This window comes from Gobius niger (genome assembly GCF_951799975.1).
Source record: "Gobius niger genome assembly, chromosome: 13".
In the NCBI taxonomy this organism is placed as follows: domain Eukaryota; kingdom Metazoa; phylum Chordata; class Actinopteri; order Gobiiformes; family Gobiidae; genus Gobius; species Gobius niger.
The window spans coordinates 5,650,566-5,675,710 of NC_136864.1; the positions used below are offsets into that span (position 1 = coordinate 5,650,566).

The 25,145-nt window shown below is 40.0% G+C and overlaps 2 protein-coding genes across 2 annotated transcripts in view; one reads left to right on the forward strand and one right to left on the reverse strand.

Annotated features, from left to right (window-relative positions):
• nfatc4 (nuclear factor of activated T cells 4) overlaps positions 1-23,598 on the reverse strand; it is a 34,794-nt gene extending 11,196 nt beyond the window's left edge. The window contains exons 1-7 of the mRNA XM_079569706.1: positions 23,422-23,598; positions 6,411-6,568; positions 4,308-4,419; positions 2,602-2,906; positions 1,379-1,480; positions 1,123-1,307; positions 762-924 (exon numbers count right to left, since the gene is read on the reverse strand). Of these exons, the coding sequence (XP_079425832.1) occupies positions 762-924; positions 1,123-1,307; positions 1,379-1,480; positions 2,602-2,906; positions 4,308-4,419; positions 6,411-6,568; positions 23,422-23,596 (1,200 nt within the window). The 5' untranslated portion in view covers positions 23,597-23,598. The remainder of the gene's footprint in view (positions 1-761; positions 925-1,122; positions 1,308-1,378; positions 1,481-2,601; positions 2,907-4,307; positions 4,420-6,410; positions 6,569-23,421) is intronic.
• sdr39u1 (short chain dehydrogenase/reductase family 39U, member 1) overlaps positions 1-25,145 on the forward strand; it is a 185,131-nt gene that overhangs the window by 101,103 nt on the left and 58,883 nt on the right. The window lies entirely within an intron of this gene.

A 25,145-nucleotide genomic window follows, 5' to 3' on the forward strand; every position in this document is an offset into this window, starting at 1 on the left:
AAAAAGGCAGCTTTTGAGCAAATATTTAAGTAAAAAGTGAAAGAAATTTTCCAGAGAAATTCTGCAAAACCAGTAGTTGAATGTGTTTTGGACCATGGATTTTGTATTTTACTGAACTTTTGGAGTAAATAAAGTAGAGTAGCGCCATTAAGTTCAAATATATGTAGCTTCAATGTCTTTTTGAATCAAATCTCAGGCTTTTCAATTACATTTAAGGCCTTGATTTTGTCACAGTCCATTTAAAAAGCGGATATTGTGCAGTTTTTACAGGTAGTTGATAATAACAAACACATTTTTATCACTATCTGACACTTTGTTGGTTAGAAATTGCAATATTGATCTAAAACAGCAGAAACAAAATATCCAGTAGTTTCACTTCCTGATTTTCAAGCAATCTCACTCTGTAGTGAAGCTATGGCGAGTGTTTTCACTTCGCAATAAGAGGATTAAGCTTTGCAAGAGATTGAAAGGTGAGAAATTTCCTGGATACGTAGGACTTCAGGAGGAGTTTTTGTGAAGAACAGCCACCGGTGATGACAGAACAGCGTTGTAGCATGGTAAAAAAAAAGTGCAGAAAAGGTGATTTTGCATAATACCCCATTGGTTTTTAATAACCTGTGGAGACCCTGCTGCTGTCAACAGAGGGCGCTCCAGCCTAACACTGAGATCCGAGCCAGCACAGTCCTCCTTGTGTAAAATATCAATGCAAAAGTAGGTTTCCAAGTCCCAAGTGTGTTTGATGTTACCGTCTGAATGTTTACCTTGACGAGCGGATGTCCCGTGGGCACCGCCTTCACCGCGCCCCTGCTGCCCTCGGTCTCGTAGTGGGCGCGGTGATGCGGCCTGGGCTGGACCTCGATCCTGAGCTCGAACTGATCGAACTGAGACGGAAGAGGCCAGTCCAGAGGAGGCAGAGCGTTCGACCTGAGATAAGATCATATTATTCAGTCCTTCAGTAAAATGTGGATATTTCTGAAGAGTAATGAATAATAATAATAATGAATTAACCTTTGGAAATTGACTTTTTAACAAGTAAACCAGCAAAAGTTAGTTTACCCGGAAACAGTATTGCCCCTAAAAAGTGTACTATGTTTATTACCAGGCAGTAGTGAATGTTCTGACCTGAATAACGGACTGTGAGAGTTGGCCCTGGTCCTGCCCCAGACCAGAGCGGGGGGCACGGGGAGGTAGTCCATGCCCAGGGACGGCGCCTCTCTCCTGGGCAGAGGAGGCTCGGGCGGCGGGCACGGCGGGCACTGGGAGGTGTATCCTGGAGCCTGCTCCTGCTCCACCTCCCGCGGGGACAACTGACAAGAGGAGGAACGTCTTTGAGAAAACAGAACAAAGCATGGAGCGAATCTTTTGGAATATTTTCTACCTGCTCCAGCGAAGTCTTCCTGGTTTTCTGAGGGACACTGAGTTCACACAGAGATGGAGCCTGGTTAAGAGAGCTGGGGTCTCCACTTTCAAGATTGCACCCCTGTTGGAAGAAATTACAATAAAAGAACTGATATTCTGAACTGAACTGAGATTCCTGCACAAAGAATAAACACCGTCTTGTGAGGAAGCGGCACATTGTGGTTGATTTTGCATAACTCAGATCCAAACACCTGTTCAAGGTTTGGTGTTTCTCTGGTTTAGACATGGTTCACACATGAATTCAACACCATTTAGTCCAATTTACATCTATTTAACACAGTTCCTGAACTGAATCCTGAATTTTGTACGAAAAGTTTAAGATCAGTCTTGAGTTCTACCAAATAAATGCACAAATAAAAATAAAAGCTGGGTCCAAAATCAGTCAAGTCTGGACAAAAGCCTAAAAGCAAGTGGAAGAAAAGACTAAAGGGATAGTTCAGGATTTCTGACATGGGGCCTCATTTCCAAGTTATCCAGAGTGTTGTTGATTTCTGGATATATATATACAGTATATATACAGTGGGGGAAAAAAGTATTTGGCCAAAATCCAATACAATGTCTATGTGAAACTGACCAAATACTTTTTTTCCCCACTGTATATATACATGTTTTTTTTTTATTTTATTTTTTTTTTTTATTCATGCAGTCCTTATATGAAGAGTTTAATGGTGCTAGGCTAGTGCTAGGCTAGTGCATGTCTATGGTAACTAGTAGCCTGCATTAAAAACCTCTTCAAAATCATGGGGTCGTCCTCCAAACGTTGCCATATCTGATTTATAAAAGCTCGGCCGCAGATGAACAAACTACTGTAGATCCGGTAACTTAGCAGATCACTCCGCCGCTGCGTAGCTACAACCAGGAAGCTGATGCTGCTCAAACATAAGTTCTTTTAAATGCAAAATGGTTATATTTCACACATTATTCAGTCAACACAGACATTTATATTGTGAGTCTGGTGTTATAAGTGATTTGCCTGAGGTGCACTGTGCTTGGGTCAGGCTGTTTTTAATGCAGGCTCGTAGTTACCATAGACATGCACTAGCCTAGCACCACTAAACTCTTCGACTAAAAGGACATGAATAAAAAAAAAGAAAATCTCCAGAAACACTCTGGATAACTCGGAAATGAGGCCCTGTGTCAACAATCCTAAAGTATCAAGAAGTTATAAGGGAGTCCACCCACCTCCCCCTGCGTGTCGTCGGAGTAGCTGCCCCGTCTGGACACACAGGGCGACACCAGTGGACTGTTCCTCCTCTTCTTTCCCCCCGGGGACGTGGGTCTGGAGGAGGGGGACAGGCCGAAGCTCACCGCCGCCTCGTTCAGCTCCTCGTCCTCCACGGAGAGAGACTCGCAGCTGGAGGCCGGGCTGAGCCAGCCGCCGCGGGACGACGGGCTGGAGGCCGGGCTGGGGCTGAGGGAGCCGGGGCTGCGGTCCCTGTAGGAGAACGGGTCCAGCAGCGGGAGGTACAGCCGCTCCCTGTCCCACACTGTGAAGAGCAACATCAGCAGAAAACGTCAATCAGAAAGAAGAAAATCAAACTTATTCTTAACCGAGCGCATTTTCTCAAGTTGATCCAAATCTAAAAGCTTCTCGACTGGAGCTTACAGCCTAATTTGAAAGCTAAGACCTACAAACTGACACGTTTTGTCACATTTTTGAAGCATTTTTGTCGTGTTTTCGTAGGAATGATGTTCCGTGTTTCATGATTTTGACGTTTTGTTGTTGCCTTCTCTATTTATTTATTTTTATTTTATTGGTTTATTTGGTCGGGACAGTGCATGTTAATGAACAAACATGGGTCTCGTGCATGTAAACAAGCCACGCTGGATTGTAGCCTTGGGCTAATTTCCATCCGTCGTCCCCCATGCGCACTCTCAAACACACTCTCATTCATCCTGGCCAGGATTCATCACTTTATTGTTGCTTTTTTGTAATAAAAATAAATAAATAAATGAGTTTTTGTCACTTTTTTGTCTCGTCTTCGTCACTTTTCCGAAACACTTTTGCCTCTTCTTTGTTGTGTTTTTGTCACTTTTTTATTGTGTTATTGTCGCTTTTTTTTTTTTTTTTGGTTGTGTTTTTGTCACTTTTTAAAAACAAAAACATTTTTGTCTTTTTTTTTGTCATTTTTTGTCTTTTATTGTTTTTGCTGCATTATTGTCACTTTTTTCTTGTGTTTTTGACACTTGTCTAATCTTTATCCCTTTTTTTCATTTTTTTTTTCATTTTTTGGCTTTTTTCTTGTGTTTTTGTCTTTGTTATCTTGTGTTATTCTCACTTTTTTAAATTGTTTTAGTCTTTTACTTTTTTTTACAATTTTTTTTTCGGCACTTTTTTGTTTCATTTTTGTCACTTTTTTGGTCATTTTTTGTCTTTTATTGTTTTTGCTGCAATATTGTCACTTTTTTCTTGTGTTATTGACACTTTTGTCTTCACTTTTTCATAATTTTTTAGCTTTTTTCTTATGTTTTTTTCTTTTTTTTTCTTGTGTTTGTGACATGTTTGTGTTTTTAAAAAAATATTTTTAGTCTTTTACTTTTTTTTTTTCATTGTCACTTTTTTCTTGTGTTATTGACACTTTCGTCTAATCTTCATCACTTTTTTTGGGGGGCTTTTTTCTTGCGTTATTGTCATTTTTTTATTGTGTTATTGTTGCTTCACCGTCTGTTCAGGTGGGGTTAAGAGGTTAAGTTAAGCCTGAATGATTTTGGATAAATCCTAAAAATATTAATACAATTCAGGTCCTTAATTTCTGCTTGACTAATAGAAGCTCAGGGAAATATTTGCTTGTCTGAATGTCAGATTTTATGTTTGGCTACATTGTCCAAATTGTAAACAAACCCAAACACAAATACAGTGAATGTCCCGTTTCCCCTGCTGTACTCACCCCCTCCGGTGCTGATGTCCCAGCAGGAGGACAGAGTGGGAGTGGGGTCGTCCTCTGGGGAGATGGTGGTGATCTGGATACTGGGACACTCCACCACGCGGGACCCGGACACCTGCAGCAGAGAGGGGACACTTTACTCTGCATGGGGGGAGATGAGGGGGTCAAAGACGGGCCCCTTTAACCCATCATATCTTAGCTTAACTTAACAGTATGTGCCAAAACATCAAGTACATCATTACGTTTACAAATAAAGAGAGACATCATCAGTCACAGTCACAGTGACCCTCAGACTGTCACTGTTCTGTTTTGACTAGCTCAAAAAAAAAAAAAAGGATTAGACATCAAAATCTTCCAAATGTGGTGTGTAGGTGTTTTACAGATAATTGTTCTGTACTGGCTGCACAATACGAGAAACAAATTGCTAATATTTGATGAATTAACGTTAGAAACTGCAGCCGAAAACATCCAATATTTAAGGCAATGGTGAGTTTTGAGATTCTTGGCAAGTTTTTCCTCAATACGAGCGATCGCTGTTGTTGTTACTTCCGTATTTTCCGACACATGCACAGTGTCCGGCAGGCAAGAGCTGCTGGGCTGATGTGGCGCCGCTTGTATTGCACGACTGGCAGTTCAAATAGATGCTGGTGTCAGTTTAATGGATGTAAAAACATACGGTTTTGTAGATTATGGACATGTTAAAAGGTTATGTTCAGTCACATTTCAGTTCAGTATCTATGTTTAGAGAGACTGATGAGAGCAAAACTCCTGAGCTATTGAATGTGGAAGCATAGTGAGAGCAAGGCTACCCATTCCAAGGTACTGCATTTAAGTTATTTTCCCAAAATTAAGAGCCAAACTTGTTTATACACACCCTATGTTTGCATGATTCCACCATAATAAATATTAGATTTCAAAACATGACTCATTAATTCTTAGCTAGTGCTCTCGCTTCACAGATAGAAGGTCCAGGGTTCGATTCCCACCTGGTTGGGGCATTTCCCTGTGGAGTTTGCATTTTCTCCCCGTGTCTGTGTAGGTTTCCTCCGGGTGCTCCGGTTTCCCCAACCACAAAAAACATGTACAATAGGCCAAGATGAATGATGTGTGTGTGTGAATGTATGGTGCAGACGTGTGCAGTCGCAACAGCGCTTCTGTCAGTCTCCCCCAGGGGAAACCACCGAGTGTGGAGTGAATGTAAAATGCTCTGATGTAAAGCGCTTTGTGACCATGAAAAAGATCTTCTTCTTCTTCTACTAGAAATGAAAAAGTAAAAGTAAACAACTCAAACTCAGTTGACAATCTTCCTTCTTAAAATGGTAACAACAACATGTGGAAATAGAAATACATGGCTACATTTATTTGATGAGCTTTGGCAGCAGATTTGTCAAGGCTCCTCACGCCAGCGCTGACGGACATTTGGGGTCGTCTGTGTGTTTTGCCCCTTCCTGGAACCGCCCCTTAATGTGGTGGAGGGGTTTGAGCGCCCGAGTAATCCTAGAGCTCTGTTGTCGGGGGCTTCGTGCCCCCGGTAGGGTCTCCCATGGCAAACAGGTCCTCGGTGACGGGTCAGACAAAGAGCGGTTCAGAAGCCCCTTATGAGAGACCAACGGGCCCGGTTTGAACCATGAGGCCGTCCTTCTGTGGACCCACCACCTGCAAGAGGAGCCATTGGGGCTGGTGCAGTGTGATTTGGGCAACTCCAACAGCCCCCACGACCCGGCAACAGACAAGTGGAAGAAAATGGATGGATGGATGGATGGATGGATGGATGGTTTTGCAGCTTCAGTGCTTTCACTCATGCCTTCCTTCTTTGTGGCTCCAACAGCGACGAAAGAAGCACTTTTTGCAATCATTACATCATCGGTTAGTACAGTTTATGGAACAGCAGTTCGCTGACCTGGATTCCAAACTTTCCAGTTTTGTATTTAACAATATTTAAAGGATTTTTTTCATTATCTATTTCCTGCCTGATTTATTGAGCTTTGAATCCCAGCAAACAAGGCCAACATTTGTTTCACCACTAACTAGCTGATTCCAAAACAGACTGCTGCGTCTCGCCTCAGCAACAGATCGATATAATACTTTACTGAACATGTGTCGCACCTGCACGGATCGGGCCGGGAGGCTCTCGTACGTCCCGCTGAACTCTCGGACCGCGGCCCTTCGAGGGGGAGGGGAGTGCATCCCTGCTCTCTGACTGGCCGAGGACGGGGGACTCGGGATGGAGATGTGATCCGCATGAGAGGACCGCAGGAGGTCGGCTGGAACGACAGCGGGAAAAGTGTTAATATCGAGATATCTTGAGTTGACAGATGAGCAAACATGAAGCAAATACATGAAAGACTTTGTGGAGAAACAAGAGCCTCAAAAATGGATCAAACACAAAACAGTAACAAAACTTTATACATTTTACTTATAAGTTAGGAATGAGTTTGGACACAACTAACAATTTAATTTACTCACTCCCTCTTTTAACCCCTTAACTCCCACCTGAACCGATTATATTTTATCCAGTTTGGCTTTACCCCAGTCCAAAAGCTTCTGGAAAAAAGCTGTGAAAATAGCAACAAAACTGAGACAAAAACAATGATGGAAATGTGACAAAAAAGTGAGAAAACATTGACAAAAAAGTGACGAAAAATTGATGAAAAAGTGGCAAAAATGTCACAAAAATGTCACAAGAAATTGACAAAAAAATGACAAAATGTGACGAAACAATGACAAAAATTTAGGGATGGTCCGATATGAAAATTTTCTGCCGATACCGATATCCGATATTTGCCTCACTGGTGTGGCCGATATCCGATATTTGCCGATATTTATTTCAACGTTAAAAATCAATAGAAAGACTTACTCAAATGTGGTAAAGTTTGTAAATTGTTCCATTATTGGAATGTCTTATGCTTATGCCTGGGACACATCTCACACACCAGGATGAAACAATCCTTTTTATTCGAAAAATACTAAAATGACCAAATGCAATGTTGGAGTGAAATGTCACTTTGTTTTTGGCTAAATATTTACTCAGACCTACTTATTATTATACTTTCACCCATGTCCTCTATTAATGGGAAACACTGTCACTGGGAATATGCTAGGCTACTATGTATTGCATTTTTTATTAAAATATGTAGCCTACCATGTTGTTTAAGCTACATGTTTTAACTTTAAACAAATCTGATAAAGGACACACAGCTCTATATGAAGCTTTGGAATTGGAAATATCATAATGTCACTTTAACAGCACCTTATATGAACTTATGAGGCCAGACTGAATATTTAGAGTTGGTTTAGAGCTGGCAAAAAGCAAACAGTAGATTTACAAGATTAGCATGAGCTTTGATCTGCTTTGTTTTCAATGATAAATGCGCTAACCATCGCTAATGCGTCTAATTAAATATGCGCGAAAATGCAACATAACGCCTCGTTTTCACAGGTCATTAACATGACAAAGGTGGGCAGAGTAAACGTCAATACAGACATTATCATCACTGTAGTTAGACCTACATGATGACAGAAAGGTCATGTTTACGTGTCGTAGCCTTTAGCCTGTTAGCAGCTATGCTAGCGCTAACAAACAAAGTTATAAATCTGGCGTCAGGACGGAGAAACTTTTGCAAAACTCACCTCAGATGTAGCGACAAATAATCCATCAGAAAATGATTCCTGTTAATCCTGACTCAGAATCATGTCCATGGAGGCAGTTTTAGTCCAGTTTGTTGCAGCAGTAACTTGTGGCTCTGCATCTCTGGGGTGTCCAAGTGTCCGCTCCACTTTGTTTAAACTTAGTAAAAACATACTTTCTTTTGGAGACATGTGAATTTATGCTGGAGGTTCTTTATTTTTAGGAGCCACTGTTTATTTGAGATAATTTGAATAAATTGTTGCCCCTACACTGCTGCTGCTTTCAGGTGCGCTATGACATTACGGTGTAGTAAATAATTCAAAGAAAAAAAAAATATCGGCCGATATTTTCCCATATCGGACCGATACCGATATGGGAAAAAAGGACACATATCGGCCGATAATATCGGCGGCGCCGATATATCGGCCATCCCTAAAAAATTTGATAAAAAATGGACGAAAAAATGACAGAAGAGGAGGCTAATGCTAACGCCGTCTGTGCTGTGTTTACGTGACTGAGGGCACGCGTGAAGACCAGACAGGTACAAGTGAACTCGTCTAAGCTCAGGTAAGAACATATCTTAGTCTGTAAAAACGGTGGCCTATTCCTTTAATGATTTTTAATTATATGTATGGCCTTAACTTTGGCACAATTAATTGAATGACTTCTAATGTATTTAAAGCAGTACTAAGTAACTCTTCCCCCTAGAGGCCATGACAGCAACTGCAGGTGTCGTAGCAAGTTACGATTTTATAACTTATTAATTGTCTTGGAGAGTAAATACTCCGCTGACAGGAAAGGCGAAGGGAGAGAGGGTTACTGTGCATCCAATTATACAACGGAAATATTTTTTTCCACTCAAACTTGGCTGTAAATACTGTTTAAAGTGACGTTAGCCTGCAGTTAGCTTTGCCCGTTAGCTTCTTCTTCATGATTCCATTAATGTGTATTGCTTTCTCCGGACCGGTGGCAATCAAGTTGCAAACATGGTTTTCTGGCCAGAGACACCAGGGGGAGATGAAAGACCCTCCAATCATCCCATAAACACTTGTATTACCCCCACAGGGACTACGGAAAGGATTTATTAAGGTAAACACGTTACTTAGTACTGCTTTAATACCCCACAGAAAATGTGTTTTATGCCGAGACGAGAAACCGTTGCAAAGACTTTTTTCCACAGTCATTATTAGGAAGGTCTTGAAAGTCATTCAATCTAGAGCAAAAATATGTGCTTAGCTAAACATGTGCTCCTTTGAAAATGGAAACATCTGATCAAAGCATGGAGTTGTGGTCTATATTCATCGAGTCAAGAGACCTTAGTCTGTCAACTTAAGCTATTTTTTCATTGACGGAGAAGGCATTGAACTTTGAGCACATTTTTGTTGTTTTTCTGTTTCATGTGGAGCAGCTCAGTAACGACAAATATTACCAGAAACCAGAAACATCTGCATTTTGACAATTAAAAGGCCATTTCTGATCTACTCGCTGCTGTTGTGGTGTTGGACCTTTTTTTGGTGAAACTTTTTGTCCGTGCGCTCACTCATAACTGGCTCCGCCAAACGAATTAGGGCTAAAACATCTACTGAAATGTTTCCTGGCAACGCAAATATTTCCAAAGTCATTAAAACGCGCTGCAGTGTTGGTGGATATTTCTCATAAAACAATGATTTACCTGTTTGTGTTCGGACCGGCGCGGTTTACGAGCCACAGAAACATTAGGGCCGTGTTTTAAGAGAACGATTGTCGAATTTCACACTTCTCTGACGCTCTAATGCTGTATTTAAGCCCTAATAATAAGTAAAGCCCCCAGCGCAGAATGAAAAGATTGTAGTTTGGAAGCAAGAAGCTTGTTTTTGAAAATATGGTTACAATAGACATGCAACAATTCAATATTTTCTTGCCAGAGGAATGTAGCAAGTGAGTAGAATCATTTCTAAAATAACAAAATTAAGGCAATATGTTACACATTGAAAGCAAGCCATAACAGAGTGAGGAGAGTGTCAGCATCTTGTAAAACAGATGTAGGGCTGCACAATATTGTCAAATTATTGTTATTGCATATTAGGCGACGCAAAATAATGGGGTGATTTTCATCTGTAAAGCACTTTGTGTTACATTTTTTATGAAAAGTGCTTCAGAAATAAAGTTGAATTGATTATAGGGCTGGGCAAATAATCAAATTTTAATCTAATCGTGATTTTAATGTATGTCGATCATGATAATTGGCCAGTCCTGTCGCATTCTGGAAAAAAATATGGACGGCGCAGCTGCAGCTCCTGTCAGGTCAATCCCAGGGAAACACTCGGCCCAAACAAACAGGAAGCACAGGATGATACATGCGGCACAAAGAGGACCTGGTGATTATACAAGTAAAATCAGCTGCAAAGTTGCGCCAACTCGTCTAAAGGGCAAGACGAAGGAGTTTAAGAGGAAAACTATCAATCGCTGTTTGGACCATGTGGATTTGTTTTGAGGCTGCAGCGGTGGATTAGCCGGACTTCTAACAGTGAATTATAAGTTTGATCGTCTTTTTTACTAACAAATGCACGGTTTGCTCTAGGGCTGAAAGATGTATCGTTATCGTATCGATATCGAGACACGAATATTCAAGATATTAATATCGAACAAGCAACGATATATCGAACGTTCAAAACATTCAAATTGAAAAAAGCAAGATATAAACTATATACATTTTCATCAATAAAACTGCACTCTTTATTATTATGTTTTTATTTTTTGGAAAATGCTTGGTTTTCACATAACCCATCGTCTATATCGTATCGTATCGAAATCGAGATATCTGGCATGAATATCGAGATATGAAATTTTGTCCATATCGTTCAGCCCTAGTTTACTCATGTCTTTATGTAAATAATAAGTTGCTTCACTCTGTGACGCCGTGGCCTTTGAGGCTCGTTTTCGCTTCTGACATTCCTTAAACATGTAACTTTTTTTGCGTCTCCTTTACAGATGTTTGTGTGTTGTTGTGAGGGGATGTCACTATGATGCTACAAGTGTGGAGTTTGTGTTTGTTGATGAGTTAGCTGGAGTTTTCAGTTTGGTTGCAAAAGACCACATTTATTTTTATTTATTTTTTGCCTTTTAAACAAAAAAATCAAATCAAAAATCGAGATCGATCAATATGAGGAAAATAATCGTGATAATTGTTTTTCCAAAATCGCCCTCGCCCCAATTGATTGATTGGTTGATTAACTCTGTGTGGTATTTCAGCGTGTGAAAGCAGCACATTGGGTCCGTGTGTGAGACTCATTGGCTCAGAGCGTTTCAGTCTTGTGTGTGATCAGCTTTGAGGAGCGCCATCAACAGCAAACAGGCTAAATTAGCTCTGATTGAAAGTATTTGATCGAGTATTGATGTCCTGCCTTGGAGCAGCGACTGAATCGGCCCCGCCCACTGCAGCTCCGTGGAGCACAGACCCACATTACAGAGAAAGTTACTCTTATTTATCGGCCTGTGGTCAGATCGTTCAAACATCAGAATCAGTTTGTTTGAAGCTTCTATTGCACATGTGGTTTTGATTGTGTTGGTGCTTCAGTCTTGATTATGAGATACTGTAATAATAAGCTTCGTCCACAAGAGGTCAGCGTTCAAACAGAATGAAGCAGCCCTGAAGCTCCGAATCTTTTACGACACATTTGCAAGGAAAGCATTGAAGTGTCACACGGTTTCCATCGCCTCCATCACTAAGTTGTGTTCCAGATCCAGTTCTACAGGGAGAATTGCTTGGATCTTCACTAGGGCCTGACCGATACGGATTTTTGGGGTCCGATACCAATATCGATATGAAGGGGGTTGACCTAGCCGATAGTCGATATATAGATGATGTTATTGTTTTTTTTCAATCTCTCAAATAGCCTTTAGTTAAACATTTATTATTAGAGTAAAGGTTTCAATAATAGAAAAACAAAGAAACATATCTAACAGAGGCGGATAATTGGGGATTTTGATTGGCCGATGTCAATGTCTAGCCTATAATCCCGTATGAAGCTTCTAAACGTGTCAGTGTTGATCTCTGACAGAAGGGGGCGCTGTAGATTCATGTTTAGCAGGTACTTTGGAGCAGGAGTGTCCAAAGTATGGCCCGGGGGCCAAATGCGGTGGCCCTCGGCCTTCTTGCTGAATCGGTACACATCATCAGAGATGATCCTTTACGTTTGAAATGTAATAATTCTACACAATTCTAGCCAAACAACTAACATGTTATTGTGAGACGGAGCTGGCATGAAGGTTTTAAACATGAATAAAGGTGTGGGGCACAATTTAAACCTCTGCTAGTCGACGGCACTGACCACCGATCTATGTCCCTTCACCCCGTGTATGCTTCAATATGCGGCCCCCCCATGAAAGTTTGGACAGCCCTGCTTTAGAGGGAGCTTGTTTAAAAGACACAAATCCGTGGACTCCAAAACAAAAAAACAATAAGTCTCTATCTCTTATTGTTTCAAAATGTTCATATTCAGGTCATGTTCTCTGCTCCCCCTGGGGGCTCATTTTAAAGCTCTGACTGAGCTTGTTCCAACGGACATCAGCATTTTTTCGGCTATCAGCCGATAATGTAAAATACTGTACCTCATATCGCCCGATATATCAATCTTCACCTGTGGTTATTCTTAACATTGTGGCGACGGCTCCGAAAAAGCTCCTCCTTAGATCCAACATGTCCAGGAAATGCTTTCCTCACCTCTCCATCTCTAACTAAGCTTCATCCTTTCATCGTGAAGAAAAACACTCAGCATAGCTTCACTACAGCCACAAGAGCGTATTTCATTTTGTTCTCTGAATTGAAACAGTTGCACAGCAAAGGGGAGCAAGGAAACGTGGGAGTGGTTTATTTTAGCTCGCTCAGGAGGAATCATCAGGAAGTGAAACTGCTGGATATTGTTTCATGCACTAGCCTAGCACTAGCCTAGCACTAGCACCACTAAACTCTTCCTATAAGGACTGCATGAATGGAAAAAAAGTATATCTCCATAATTCAACAACACTCTGGATAACTATGAAATGAGGCCCTATGTCAAAAATCCTGAAATATCCATTTAAGATTGTTATTTAAGAGTAAACTTATTATTGTTTTTCTCATATCAGCTCTATATCAGTGTAAGGATTCCAGTCGGCTGCTCCATCATTATTATTTTACAATCACAATGTCCAAAAGGGTCACTGTAGGTGCTCTCAATGTTTTCGCCGGCTCCTGCTGTGGCAAAGTGAGCTAAGGCCAGTTCTCCTGTGGGCGGGAAACCAGACTTTTATCAGTTAAACTCCGGCGAGGTGAGGATACGGCGAGGAGGTGTCCAAATGAAAGAGAGCGAACTGGAATACGACTCACACATGGGAACACTTAACTCTCTCTCTCTCTCTCTAACTCTCTCATACAAAAACGCTGATTAGAAACACATTTAGTCTGAAGTCTGGCCTCGCACGCACTAAAAACATGCCCCGATATCACGCACGAAAACAGCGAGCGATGCGGCGACGCGGACTCGCACACAACCGGAGGAAAGGGACGCACAAAACTCACAAGGAAAATATACTCTGCAGTCACACAGAGGGAGAGGGGGGGACACGCACTCACTAATGGGACTGTTCTGAACCATTACAGATGAATGGGCTTGAGGGACTGGACAGAATGTGCAATGAATCTGACATTTTTGTAAAAAGATTGAGACCTATTTCTTCATAGTAGGTTATATTGTCAAAGCCATAACAATACACTAGCAATAACTGTTGAATTGTCATAATAATATTGACTTATTCCATCAACAATACAAGATCTTGGTGGAAAATTAATGCAACACTGGATTTTTTTTGACATTTCAGGGGCTTATTGAAACAAAGCCACTGTAATCAAAGCTAAACACGGCTCAACCAAATATTAGAGCATGTGGGGTCAGGCAATGTACCTTATTTAAAGGGGCTAGATGCAAGTTGGCCATTTTTACTCACTACTGCCACCTCAGGTCATACGCATAACTGCAGCTTCTATATTAAACTCCTGCATGACGGCAACAACTTTTTGAGTGACAGTGCCAGATTTTAGAGGCAGTTGTGGTGAACAGGTCTGGGCTCATTCTACACCTTGGGACATGGCTGGAACATATAGAGGGAGGAAAATACATAATTTTAACATTTTTAAACCTCGTACAGTCCCTTTGTTTAATCAAGAAAGTCCCACCGAGATTCAGAATAAGGATCTGTTTTTCAGGGGAGTCCAAGCCACATGAGGAACCAACATAGTGAAAGGTGACGCACTAAACAATATCTGTGCGTTCAGGAAAAGGGAGGTGGAGATAGTATATACACTATAATATAAATAAAGTAAAAATGAGGTACATGAACTTGAAAAAAAAGGACAAAAAACGAGCTCTTCAGGCTTATAAGGCTTTTGTTTTGCAAATTCAAATTGCCGCAGCCTTTCTCTTTTAATGTTTGTGTTGTATTTAGAAATAGAAATTAAATCCCTTATTAAAAGTTGCCTCATTCTGCGTGGACCCGGACATAGAATAAGGGGTGGGAACCTCTGGGTAACGCACGATTTGATACGTGATACATGGCTGACGATAACGATTATCTCACGATACGCGATAATCAATGTATTGCACAAAAATAACCTACGATACATCACGGTTTAAAAAAAAAATGCTACTTTTAACCTTTATTTTAACATACTGCATACGTATTATTCACCATTTGCACTTATTTTCATGTTCTTTTATAAATGATCCCTGACTTAGACATTGAAAATGGGTCTATAGATATGTCAGTGACTCCATTTACATTTAAAGGGACTATACAGAGTTTAAAAATGTTAAAATTAATCTATTTTCCTCCCCCTACATGTTCCAGCCATGTCCTAATGTGTAGAATGAGCTCAGACCTGTTCACCACAACTGCCTCTAAAATCCCTCACTCGAAAAAGTTGTTACTTCGGGTCCAAATTGCCGTCATGCACAAGTTTAACACAGAAGGTGCAGTTACACATATGAACTGAGGTGGCAGTAGTGAGTATAAATTGGCCAACTTGTATCTAGCCCCTTTAAAAGTAATTTATTTGTGTTGCTGCTGTTCATTAATATGCACGCCGTCATCAAAAGTATCGATATCGGAATAAAAAGTATCGTATCGTCCTGCAAAATATCGCGATATATCAGAAAATCAATATATTGTCACTCCTACTTATAATACATAATAAGATTCATGTTTATTATTGTTCAGTACTTGACTGAGTGACAAAGAACTGAAATGTGCAGATTCTGTACAACACTTGAGCGCTCTCAGTCTTCCAGGGGTTTTGCATTGCAGTAGAGGTTTACAAAGTCGTCACAACTGGACCGGGTTGTTGAGAATGATTTTAGATTTAGATTAACAAACTGAAAACCTCTACAACAACATCAAGCTGTGGTAACTGCAAGTAATGTTGTTACTTGTACTATAATGGCACAGGCTCTTTGGATTATTCTGGGAGACATTTTTCATCCGTAAAGTCCACTCGCCCAGTGTGAAAGGTTTTTAAATGCACTGGGTCTATTCTTAGGCCTGTATCTGTATCTGCTGAATTATGAGCTGATGCGTCTCGAAAATGTCTGGGGCTGTTTTCTTAGAATTCAAGCCTTAACCTCTTACTACCCGCCAAAACCAAATGCATTCTCTCCTCTTTGCCATTGTCGTCACTTTTTATTTCCCTTATGTGTTTTTGTCACTTTTTTACTACCTTTTTGCTGTTCTTTTGTCACTTTTTTGCTGGATTTTTTGTCTTTTTTTTTGCTGGATTATTGTCACTTTTTTGCTGGATTTTTTGTCCTTTTTTGCTGGATTATTGTCACTTTTTTGCTGGATTTTTGGCATTTTTTTGCTGGATTATTGTCACATTTTTGCTGGATTTTTGTCTTTTTTTTGCTGGATTATTGTCACTTTTTTGCTGGATGTTTTGTCTTTTTTTGCTGGATTATTGTCACTTTTTTGCTGGATTTTTGGCTTTTTTTTGCTGGATTATTGTCACTTTTCTGATGGATTTTTGTCTTTTTTCTGATGGATTTTTTGTCTTTTTTTTGCTGGATTATTGTCACTTTTTTGCTGGATTTTTGGCTTTTTTCTGCTGGATTATTGTCACTTTTTTGCTGGATGTTTTGTCTTTTTTTGCTGGATTATTGTCACTTTTCTGATGGATTTTTGTCTTTTTTCTGCTGGATTTTTTTGTCTTTTTTTTTGCTGGATTATTGTCACTTTTTTGCTGGATTTTTGTCACCTTTTTTGTTGAGTTTTTGTAATTTTTGTTGTGTTTACATCCTCATTTTCTTTTTTTCTTTTTTTATCGCTGTTTTGAAGAAGCTTTTAGATTTGAAGAACTTGGAGAACAGGAGAAAACATGTTCAGGTGGGAGTTAAGAGGTTAAAATCTCTCTCTCTCGTTCCGTTCTCGTCCTACTGCAGCTCCTGACTATAACAGGATATTCTGTATTGTGCTATATTGATCAGGTTTTGGGTTATAGTCTCAGATCTGTAGAGTGCCGTCCCAGATTTAGTCAGTACTAAAGTTACATGTAAGTAATTGTGACAAAACAAGGCTTAGGTGGACCTAAACTTGGAACATCATGGCTAAAACTAAACTTTTGCTCATTTTTAAAAGGGGTGTGTTATGCAAAATCAACTTTTTACAGCAGTTCTCTCACAGAAATATCGCCGGAGTTGTGTTTCGAGCTGCTAGTCTAGCTCTGAGTAATCTGTGGATCTCCACCAGTGCTTATTCTTAGCTCCCAAAAAGCTCCTCCTGAGCAGAGGTCCCACTTACCCAGGAAACCTCTCCATCACGAAACCTCTCCATCATGAAACCTCTCCATCACGAAACCTCTCCATCATGAAACCTCTCCATCACGAAACCTCTCCATCCTCTTATCGCGGAGTTTATGTCTTGCTTTTTTAGATTTTAATGTTTTGAATGTTCATATCTTCACATCAATATAACGATATATCTTTGCTTGTTCGATATTAATATCTTGAATGTTCATATCTCGATAACTATATATCTACACACTACAGCCACACTTTTGCTATCTTTACTTCTTTTTTTTTTAAACAGCTGCGCAGCGAAGGGGAGCAAGAGGAGGAGGGTGGAAAGGGCTTCAAGTGAGATCGTTCAGATATCAGGAAGTGAAACTGCTGAAAAAATGCTGGATATTTTGTTCCCATATTGCATTTTCTAACCAATCAAGTATAAGGTAGTGATAAAGATGTGTTTGACATTGTTCCCAAATACTTGTAAAAAGCATAATCCCCCTCTTTAAAGGGACAGGCCACCGTTTGTTCATACTGAGATATGTTCTTACCTGAGCTTAGACGAGTTGATACGTCTGATCTTTGTGCCCGTGGAAGAGCTTGGTCGCTTCCAATTTCACCCCCGTTTGGAGCCATAGGAATACATTGGGAGAGGCCAAATGCTAACAACATCTTTGGTCGTTCTGCGTGACTGAGGGCACACACAAAGACCAGACAGGTACGCATCAACTCGTCTAAGCTCAGGTAAGAACATATCTCAGTATGGAAAAACGGTGGCCTGTTCCTTTAAGTTACCATCAGACTTCAGTGCTTTTGACATGATTGGTAGCATTGCAATAATAAGAATTTGCTGATATTTCCCCCTGCCCTTAACAACAATTAGTTAAAAACAAAACTCGTTGTTTAGTCCTTGGTCTTAATCTTGTTCTCTCTGCGGTTTAGCCTTTGTCTAAGCTTGATTTTTAGTCATTGGTTTTGTCTGAGTTCAGCCTACACACCGAGATTATGTGTAGTTATTTTTATGACTCTCCATCTTTGCAGGAGGTCTCACTAACAAAACCTAATAATGACAAAGCAACATTAAAGGGATATTTCAGGATTTTTGACATAGGGCCTAATTTCCTAGTTATCCAGAGTGTTGCTGGTACCTGGAGATATTTTTTTTGTAATTCATGCAGTTCTTATGTTTGAAGAGTTTCGTGGCGCTAGGCTAGTGCAAGGCTAGCGCATTTCTATGGTATCAGTTAGCCTGCATTAACCTCTTAACCCCCACTTTAACATGTTAACTCCCGCCTGAACCGAGAGGATCTTTTTCCTCACGTCATCAGATTTTTTTTTCTTTTTTTTGTTGGGTATTCAACTCATTTTTGTAACTTTTTTGTCATTTTTTTGTCACTTTTGACACATTTTTGTCTTTTTTTTGGGTCATTTTTTTGTCAGTTTTTTGTCAAATTTTAATCACATTTTTGTCATTTTTTTGTCAATTTTTTTGTCAATTTCTTGTGACATTTTTGTGACATATTTGCCACTTTTTCATCAATTTTTCATCACCTTTGTGTCAATGTTTTCTCACTTTTTTGTCACATTTCTATCATTGTTTTCATCTCAGTTTTGTTACTATTTTCACAGCTTTTTTCCAGAAGCTTTTGGACTGGGGTAAAGCCAAACTGGAGAAAATGTGCTCGGTTATAACACCAGACTAACCATATAAACGTCTGTGTCATTTCAACCATTTTGCATTCAAAATACCTTACATTTGAGCAGCATCAGCTTCGTGGTTGTATAAGCTACGCGGCGGCGGAGTGATCTGCTAGAAAATAGTCCCTCAAAATGTGATCATTCATGTGATGCAAGGTCAGTTTTATTCCAAAAAATATTCTATCGACACAGACATTTATATGGTTAGTCTGGCGTTATAAGTGATTTGCCTCAGGTGCTCTGTGGAGCTCTGTGGACTGTTTTTAATACAGGCTAACTGATACCATAGAAATGCACTAGCCTTGCATTAGCCTAGCGCCACGAAACTCTTCAAACATAAGAACTGCAGGAATTACCAAAAAAAATATCTCCAGGTACCAGCAACACTCTGGATAACTAGGAAATGAGGCCCTATGTCAAAAATCCTGAAATATCCCTTAAAAAAAGGAAATGCACGACTGTTTGAGCATAAAAGCTAGATTTCCGTTTTAAGGAGGCATGATTACGAGAAAATAAAACGTGAAATCATGCCTCAAAACTTTTAAGGTGCTGGTACATGAAGCTCGAACTACATCCATTTCATTTGACACCAATAAGCCTTGCCGCCTGCCAGACTAGACTACTACAAGTACTTCACATAAAACCCGTCTAAAGTAAACTAACAAGTCAAGGCCACCGAACCAGCTCCTTCCCATGCACATCCAAACACTTAGGACACACACTGGAAAGTCGTTTTTGTGTTTTTGACGAACCTGCGCAGTAAAAACAGTCGAGCGAACGTCATTACTTTCCAAGACTGTGATAAAAACTTTGTCCTGTTGTGACACCGTTGTGTTGTTCTTCGCAAAGTTTTACGTCACCTCTGTTTAATCACATTAACTCTGAGCTCCCAACCCCAAACTATGTAGCGAGTCAAGGCCACAACAAGACGACTCCTGGACAGTTCCCATGTACAAATAATACACAAGAGGCCGACTATAGTAGAACGAACAGTCGAGTCTGTGCTGCTGTTGCTTTGGTCAGAATCACTGCTTTTATTCTTCATTCACACATCTATCTGTTGATGCTTAATGGGGAAACATTTGAGTCATTTTGTGACAATGACAACTTAGACCCAGACTCTTGTGGCTGTTTAGAGAAATCTATCGAGCAGTAATGATGCAATGTGAACTAATCGGCTCTTCTGAACGGATATTTGAAGGATCAGATCTTTTTATGTCTATTTTTTGCACAAATGTTACTGACCAAACACCAGAAACCAGCTTTTGCACATAAAATTACTTGGCAAGTCAGTTGTAGCCAAGTTTGAAAGGTTAAAATGAATCCTGAGGCAAGTCATTTTAGTCAAACAGATACAAGATAATATACAGTAAAAGAGACTCAGTACTTAATTTGTAAATGAGTAGGTTCAGGAACACTCTTGTATCAATATAACAGATTTGGTGGAACAGTCCAAAACAGGTAACGAACACTCTCAAATTAAACTCGGTTATATCATCTCAAATCTTTGCCGGATCCTGCAAAATAATTCTCAGATCTTTAACACTGAAAAACAGAAACATGAATGGGGGAATGCCTTAAGCTCTGGTAAAAGCCTGATTTATGGTCCAGTAGAGATAAAATATTGTGTTAGGTGAAGACTAATCTCAGCGTCATCTACGTCTGCGAGGGTCACACCTCCACCTGAGCCCATCAGCGCAGAGCCACACTTTCGTCCCAGCCAATCATCGCCCTCGGTCCCACGTTTAAGTTCCAGTGTTCATGGCTCGTCTGCTTCCCAGCTGTGCCGCGACCCACCTCGACCCCATCACCGCTTCTCCCATTCACGGCTTCCTCCTGCGAGCCTGGGAACCAGACTCACCACTGTGCCAGCGGGTGAGTCTGGTCACAGCGGTGCATAGGCAAGCAAACAGGAAGCAGAGTCAACCAATCAGAAAGGGCGGGCGTCTGCCGTTGATGTTGTGTCATTAGTGGTTTTGCGTCAATATTAGCGCAGGATTAAGAATCACCAAACTCACCGACTGTCGATGTGTTTTTTATCATTTACCGCCGATTCGAACTTCCGCATCCCGTGAGTGACGCTGCTCGTGAACAACACGTGACGCACATAAACAAATCTGATTGCCCGTGATCGTTTTGATTTTGCGGATACTGCCACCGGGGGCGGGGGGTCCAGACTGATCCCCCTCTGTATACAAAAAATATAGAGGGGAATCATTGTGGTCTTTCTTTCTTTCTTAAAGTTAAAGGTAAACATTTACAGTTACCATAGTAACGTTTCGAAAGCATGTCAACTAAAAGTGCATCCAGTACCTTATCATGAACATAAGATGTCATACATACGATATTGTTGAGGAAAAAAATAAATAAAAAATGTATATATACATATACATACACATACATACACATATATACATATATGTATATATACAGTATATATATATATATATGTGTATATATACAGTATATATACACATACACACACATACATGCCCATATACACATGTATGTAGTCCATTTAAGCACATATCCTATACATATACATGTTTATATATGTATACAGCAATATAAATATTAATGTACATAGCCCTTCAGAGAACATTGTTATTATGTTATGTTATTATGTTATTATTATTTTTCCCTCATTTATTTTTTTTCATATTGTCTTTTTCCATCTTTCTCACTTCTTGAATATCGTTTAGCTCTCTTTTCCAGCGTATTGATGCAGTAAATCCTGCTTGAACCTAACTTTGAATTTCTCTAAGGAAGTACTACTCTTCATTTCCTGATCCAGGTCGTTCCATAGATCTACTCCACACCGTGACGTGAGATAAACATTTGCTTTGCTGTAGAACGGACGTATTGCTTGGTGAAAGTATTTGTACGTCTAAGATTGTATTTAACTTCGTTTTTGCAAAACATCAGTTGGATATTTGTTGGAAGCATATTGTGTTGAACATTAATTGTAGTGATTTGAATGTCTCATCAGACCATCATCCTGCTACATCCTTCACTGGTCTCCCATTCCACCACCAGTGTCCAGACTCCGGGGGAGACATCCCTAACGCTAACCTACCCATCCACACTCACTTTAATTCATATATCAATGCCTACTCCCGGGGTCTGATCAACAAAAATATATAAAAATGTCATTAAATCTTTCTTATCGCTGCTTTTGTCTTTTGTTTGACCGTGTATCCAGGTTGAAATGAAATTATGTGAAAAATGTAATATATTTATGGTAAGTTCCATACAAAACAAAAACAGACAAGAAGAATTGACCTTCTAATCCCACCAATCCAACCAATTTCTACATTATTCCAGGATCAGCGCACATGTTTCTAATGTTTTTAATGTTTTTTTACCAAATGTTTTTGTTTTATTAAATGTGTTTTATGCTTTGTATTGCTTATTAATGCACCTTGGCCAGGTTGTCATTGTTAATGAGAGAAGGGCTCTCAATTGACTTACCTGGTATAATGAATAAAAAATCAATAAAGTGCATTTTCTCCAGTTCAGCTTCAGCCAAATCTAAAAGTCTACAGCCTATAGGCCAGTGTGACGCCTCATTTGAAAGCTAAGACCCATAAAACTGATTGGCGTTGTTGCCGTTTTGTCGCAACCTTTTTTGACATTTCTTTTCATAGCTTTTCTGTTGCTCTTTTTGTTGCATATCCATCGCTTTTTTGTCCCTTTTCCCGTCACATTTGTTGCATTTTTGTCACACTTTATCACTTTTCTGTTATTCTTTGGCTGCTCTTCTGTTGCGCTTTCATCCTTGCTTTTGTCGCTGCTTTGACGCCCTTTTCGAGAAACTTTTAGATTGGGGTAAAGCCAAACTAGAGAAAATGTGCTCGGTTCAGGCGGGGGTTAAGAATTTAAGTAACAAAACACAAACTACATCTATTTTACTATCTATAATGAAGATCTTTACCTTAAAACTTTAGCGTCAGTGTCACCAGTTACTATTTTTTTTTTTACTCAAGAGTATAGGGGTTATTTATTAACCCCTTAACTCCCACCTGAACTGACCACATTTCCTCCAGTTTGGCTTTACCCCAGTCCAAAAGCTTCTGGAAAAAAGGTGTGAAAATAGCAACAAAACTGAGACGAAAACAATGATGGAAATGTGACAAAAAAGCGAGAAAACATTGATAAAAAGTGACGAAAAGTTGATGAAAAAGTGGCAAAAATGTCACAAGAAATTGACAAAAAATTGACAAAAAATGACAAAAATGTGACAAAAAAAATTAGAAAAATGTGACAAAAAAATACAAAAATGTGACAAAAAAATTACAAAAAAATTGATAAAAAATTGACAAAAAAAATACAAAAATATGACAAAGAAATTACAAAAAATTTATTAAAAAATGACGAAAAAATAACTAAAATGTGAAAAAAAAATTGACAAAAATAATACAAAAAATGTGACAAAAAATTATAAAAAATTTATTAAAAAATGACGAAAAAATGACAAAAATGTGACAAAAAATGAACAAAAAAAAAAAGTTACAAAAATGACTGAATACCCAACAAAAAAATGATGGACAAAAAATCTGATGTGAGGAAAAAGATCCTCTCGGTTCAGGCGGGAGTTAAGAGGTTAATATTACTCAAGTAGAAGTAAAAAAGTACTGTATGAAAAAAACTTCAAAAAGTGACTCAAGTACTGTACATGTACTTGAGTAAATGTGATTATTAGTATCAAGCAGCTCTGGTAAAGGTCTGGTACTGTCTGGTCTGATATAGAATCCAAATTTAATTCTAGTTTATGACCGTAAACCTACTAATAAAAGGGATAAACTGGGATAAACGTGGACTAAACCCGGACTGTGGCTCTTCCCAGATGGTCCCCCGGCCTAATTTATCTGCTATTATAACAATAGTCATCTTACTAATAATAGCTCTGAATATGTGTCAAGCAAAGGCCAAAAACATGAACATATAAACCGTTTCTATGCAAATTCCAGCTTGTGTGAGTAAAAACCAGCGTAATCCTGACCGTTGTTGGTGGTCTCCGGATGCAGCGGGCCGCCCTCGCTCTCCTCCCCGGGCCCTGAGCGCTCCTCGCCGGCCGCGCACACCGGAGCGGGCCGCTGGTTCTGCTGGTCCTCCTCGAAAACCAACTTGAACTCGAACTCGCCCTCCTCCCAGCCCGAGCCAGGAGCGGCCCCCATCTCCCTTTTCCCTCAGGCCTAAAAAAAGGACGGTCACAGCCTCGCAGAGACGATGACAGGAAAGAGTCGTAAAAGTTTTCCCCAAAAAAAGCGTCCGCAGCTCCGTCCGCAGTTCGCGTCCTGCAACTTTAACGTTAGTCTGATGCCTCCTCGTATCAAAACCTCGCATCTGACGGGACAAAACGCCTCCGGAACCTCTCAGACTTGGCGAAACGTCCCATCTTCTTTCATTTGCACGCCATCTTCGCTCCGTCCGTGGGGAGAAGAAAAGTTTATCAAATATTTGCTCGTGGTTTTTGCCTTAATTGCAGCAGGGTGGGTTTGGCAGCGTCAGGGGTCCGTTACTCTGCTCCCATTGGCTCGTTGGCCTGTCAATCAAGAATCCCCCTCTACCCCTCCAGGTCCCGCCCCCTACAGCAGAAGGATTTACCCCAAAAACTCACTTTGTAAAGAGTATTGTGAAGGGAGCAGGGTGAATCCCGCTCAAGTGGGACACTTTGTGGTTGAATCTCCAAAAACTATTTTTTTTAGCACAGTGAGACTTTTCATTTATGACAGTGGCCTGGGCAAAAAGTTATATTATGTAAAATATTGTTCTGCACAAGAAAAAGGTAAGTATTTTGCATATTCAGGTTATTTTTCTGGCTTATTAGTTTGTTTTTATTGTATACTCCAGTGGTTCCCAAACTTCATTGTCTTGTGTACCCCTTGGGCCTTCCAATGGTCGTCCGTGTACCCCCTACCTCAGGGGTGTTGCAGTTTATTTAGAAAGTAATTACTTAAAAAGGGTATTTGGAAGAAAAAGGACAATGTTGCGTTCAAAATAAACCAAAAATTCTCCCACGGCAACACATTTACTGAAAAATATAGCTTTTCCTATAACAAATTATGTTCAATTTCCCCCTTTTTTCAATCTGAAATAGTTTCAGTTTCAAGTACCCCCTGCTAGGTCCTCGAGCACCCCAGGGGTCCCCTCACCCCTGGTTGGGAAACACTGGTATGCTCTAATGATGTAATTATTTCTTATATTTATCAATATGTTGATAAACTGGTGCAAAAATAAATATGAATTAAAATATTATGGACGAACATACAACGGCGTGTACAAGATGGGCATCAGCAGACTCAGAGGTCTTTCAATGTGTGCAGTAAACAGCCGGAGGAGATCTTCACCGGTCTTTAGTCGCTGAGGAAAGAGGAACATCGTGACGAACTGATCCATAAAGCTGGACAAGTGATTGGTCGTCAGCTGCACTGCAAAAATGAATCTCCTAACCAAGTGAAACTGACTAAAAAAGAAGTACTGAGGGGCGAGTGCTGCAAATGGCTCTTGAGTGATCAAAAAACTGTAGGCAGGTGCTCTTAAGGAGTAGACCAAAACATACGCTTGAGCAGAAAAAGGTTTGATAAACCCAAACCAAAAAGCAAGAGATCCGAGGCACACTGTACAAAACCAGTGGACTAAAGTTAAGTCAATAATGTTCATCTTGGAAGTTTAGATTTTATTAAAAACCTGTAACGTGACGTGGCGACGTGACGAAAAGTTTCC